General features: G+C 59.3%; 1 protein-coding gene across 1 annotated transcript; it reads left to right on the top strand.

The window, feature by feature from the left end:
- Nucleotides 1-452: 452 nt before the first annotated feature.
- LOC113405640 (transmembrane protein 25-like) lies at nt 453-2,696 on the top strand (the record flags this gene model as incomplete). The annotated part of the gene is made up of 3 exons (XM_026646865.1): nt 453-543; nt 1,010-1,321; nt 2,406-2,696. Coding segments are annotated over exons 1-3 (694 nt in total), but the record flags the coding sequence as incomplete, so codon positions are not given.
- Between the last annotated feature and the right edge of the window lie 244 nt (nt 2,697-2,940).

The following is a 2,940-nucleotide window of genomic DNA, read 5'->3' as shown; positions in this document are numbered from 1 at the left end:
GTGCGTGTGCCATGGGGGGTTTGGTGTGAAACCTCCCCCTCCCCCCAGTAATTCCCAGTGTGGAGGCCTGGCTGGGGCTGTGCTGACAGACCCAGACCTGCAGTTTGGGTGGTGACGCTCTGAGTGACGGGGTGGCCCCCGGAGGTCTCCAGGGTGTAATGGGGGCCGCACAGCAACAGTTCATCCCCTAGCGTCCGTGCCCCAGTGATGGACGTGTGAGAAACACATGGGCAGACGCGCTGTACTGTTCACCTGGCTAACACCTGGGGCAGTGATCACCCCCTCGCTTGGCCAGGCAGGCAACAGACCCAAGTTCGGGAGTGGGGGGATTCCCTCAGAGCCCACTCGAGGAGCGGCATCCCTGCTCCGCCCTCCCCATGGCACTCAGGTACCATCTGACTCTCTCCTAGCGCTGGGGCACTGGTGAAACTGGGGACCCGACCGGAGCATAGATGGGGCTTGCCAGGAACCTGGCCGGCTGCAGTGCCGCCCTCTCCCACGTGCTGCTGCTGCTGCTCCACATTGAGGTGCTGGTGCATTCAGGTAAGGCCCTTGCGTGGAGGAGAGTGCCCGTGCCCTGTGGGGTGCTGGGCAGGCCTGGGCCCTGTGCATGGAGAGTCCATGCAGTTCTGGGACTGGACTTGCCCCCTGCCTCCATCCCTTGAGGGGCCCCCTGAAACGGAGTGAACAGGTGCCAAACCTAGCCCTCTGCATTGACTGTGAGGCAGGAGGCTCCTGGAGGTCATGCCTACCAAGACTCCCTTACCTGGTCTGCTGCAGCGTCCTGTGCCCAGGCCGGCCCAGCTCCCCAGCGGCTGTCTCAGCCAGCTCAAAGCAGCCCCGCTTAGATTCAGTCTCCGGGGACTTGTTCCAGCCACCTAGACCCTGTTTTTGTGTTGGTGACATGGATCCCTGGAGTGTATGGAGCGGGAGGGGGGCGGGCATAGGATGAGCTCCTGGCTCAAGCGTGCTGCTTTTTGATGGCTTTTCCCTCCTGATTCCCTGGCAGGGCTGGGGGAACCAGATCCCAAGATTAATGGGCAGTCACTGTTGGTGAGCACCATGCAGGAGGATGAGAGCCGGGACTTCACCTGCCAGGTGGACAGCTGGCAGGCCGTGCCCATGCTCACCTGGTACCTGAATGGCAAGAAGCAGGAGACCAATGGTTCCACAGTGTTGACCACCTTGGCTGAGGCCTTTGAGCAGAGCTCCAGCACTTTCACAGTGACGGCGCAGCGCGCAGACAGGGAACTGAACTGCTCACTGACAGACCCGGCCTCTGGCAAGACCTCCAACGCCTCGGTGCTCCTCAACGTGCAGTGTAAGGGACGGCTCCTTGGGCTCCTGCTCCGTGCAGGCCAGGTCCTTCGTCCGGAGAACTCGTTAGAGGAGAGACCAAGGGGCACCCCTCCCCACAACACACACCTTAATCCCATTTTGCAGCCCCTCTGCTATTCCAGCCATGCCCCCTCTTTCCCTCTACAGCTCTGCTAGTATCCCTTGATTCCAAGCCATGGCCCCTGGCTAGTCCAGCCCTGCCCCTTCTCTCCTCCCAAGCTCTGCCTGTGCCCCTCAATCCTGACCCCACTATTCCAGCCCTTCTATATGCCCCCAGCTTTGCTGCTGCTCCTCAGTCCTGGCTCGCACCCCAAGGCACCCCAAGCAGAGGCAGCTGGTCATACAGAGCTCTGAGGTAGACACAGTACCCTGGGCTCCACCAGATGTATTTCGCTGGAGATCTGAGGAAGGGTTGGGCTCAGCTCCCCTGAACAGAGAGGCTAACAAGGCCTCTCCTGCACTTTCTCCAGCCAAGTCCCAGGCACTTAGACACGATGGAATGGGAGAGGCTTCCTTCCCACCCATGCTTGTGTGTCTGGACCAAGGAGGCAGCCAGAGGAGGGGCTGGACTGGAAGGGGTTAATTGTGCAGTGCCCTGGATGCCCTGGCCAGTTGCAGGGAGCCTGTCATCATCATTCTCATTAGCAGCTAATTGGGGCCCTCAGGAGCTCTGTGCTGCCAGCACCTGAGGGATTTGAGCCCCGCACCTGGTAGTCAGATGTGCAGAGAACACAGGACACTGACCTGAATCTGGCACTAATAATAACGAAGCCTCCTCATTAAAGTGCTGCACAAACATGAAATTATGGGTTTCCCTCCCATCGCTGAGACAAGAGGCCAAATTCAACTCTGGCAGAACCCTGCCCCATAGCTCATAAGCCCCTGCTCCCAGCCCACAGCCGTGAGCCCTGACCCCCAGATCCCTGCTCTAACCACTAGACCCCACTCCCTGTCCCCAGCTCTAACTACTAGACCCTGCTGCCTCTCCAGGGTCAGCGTTCACTAGGTTCAAGACCAGGGGCCAGCTTTGTCTTATACACATTTGGTTTGTGTCCTTTCTTGCCCAGTTAAACCGGAGATCATGACGATGAATGCAAAGTACCAGGAGGCCAAGGACCCGGGTCTCTTCATGGTTCTCTTTGTCCTGGTGCGGGCCAACCCCCCAGCCAGCATCACCTGGATAGACCAGGATGGGCACGTGATGGTGAATACGTCTGACTTCCTCATCCTGGACACCAAGAGCTACCCCTGGCTGACCAACCATACCGTGCAGGTGCAGCTCAGCAGCGTGGCCAAGAACTTCTCTTTCACCGCAGCCAACAATGTGGGCATCACCAACTCCTCCATCCTGCCGCCGGGTAGGTGGGACCCTCTGGGAGTTGGGCACGGGCTGGAGAGCGTTGCAGAATCAGGGCCCTTCCCCCACATCTCGTCTTGGTCTGAGGTGATTCACAAATCCAGCAAGGGTGGGAGAGGCTGCAGCCCGTGCAAGCAGGGCTGTGGGACAAGTGCCTGAGTGAGGGGATGTCCATGGGGAAACTGGATGTTCTAAGAGGTTGTGGGGATGGACACTTCTTTCCTATTACTGCCCTGTAGAGGAGC

The sequence above is a fragment of the Terrapene carolina genome, unplaced genomic scaffold (assembly GCF_002925995.2).
Source record: "Terrapene carolina triunguis isolate 2854851 unplaced genomic scaffold, T_m_triunguis-2.0 Scaffold47053, whole genome shotgun sequence".
NCBI classification, from domain to species: domain Eukaryota; kingdom Metazoa; phylum Chordata; order Testudines; family Emydidae; genus Terrapene; species Terrapene triunguis.
Note: the sequence above shows the minus strand (reverse complement) of the source record. Positions and strands in the feature narration are given on the sequence as shown.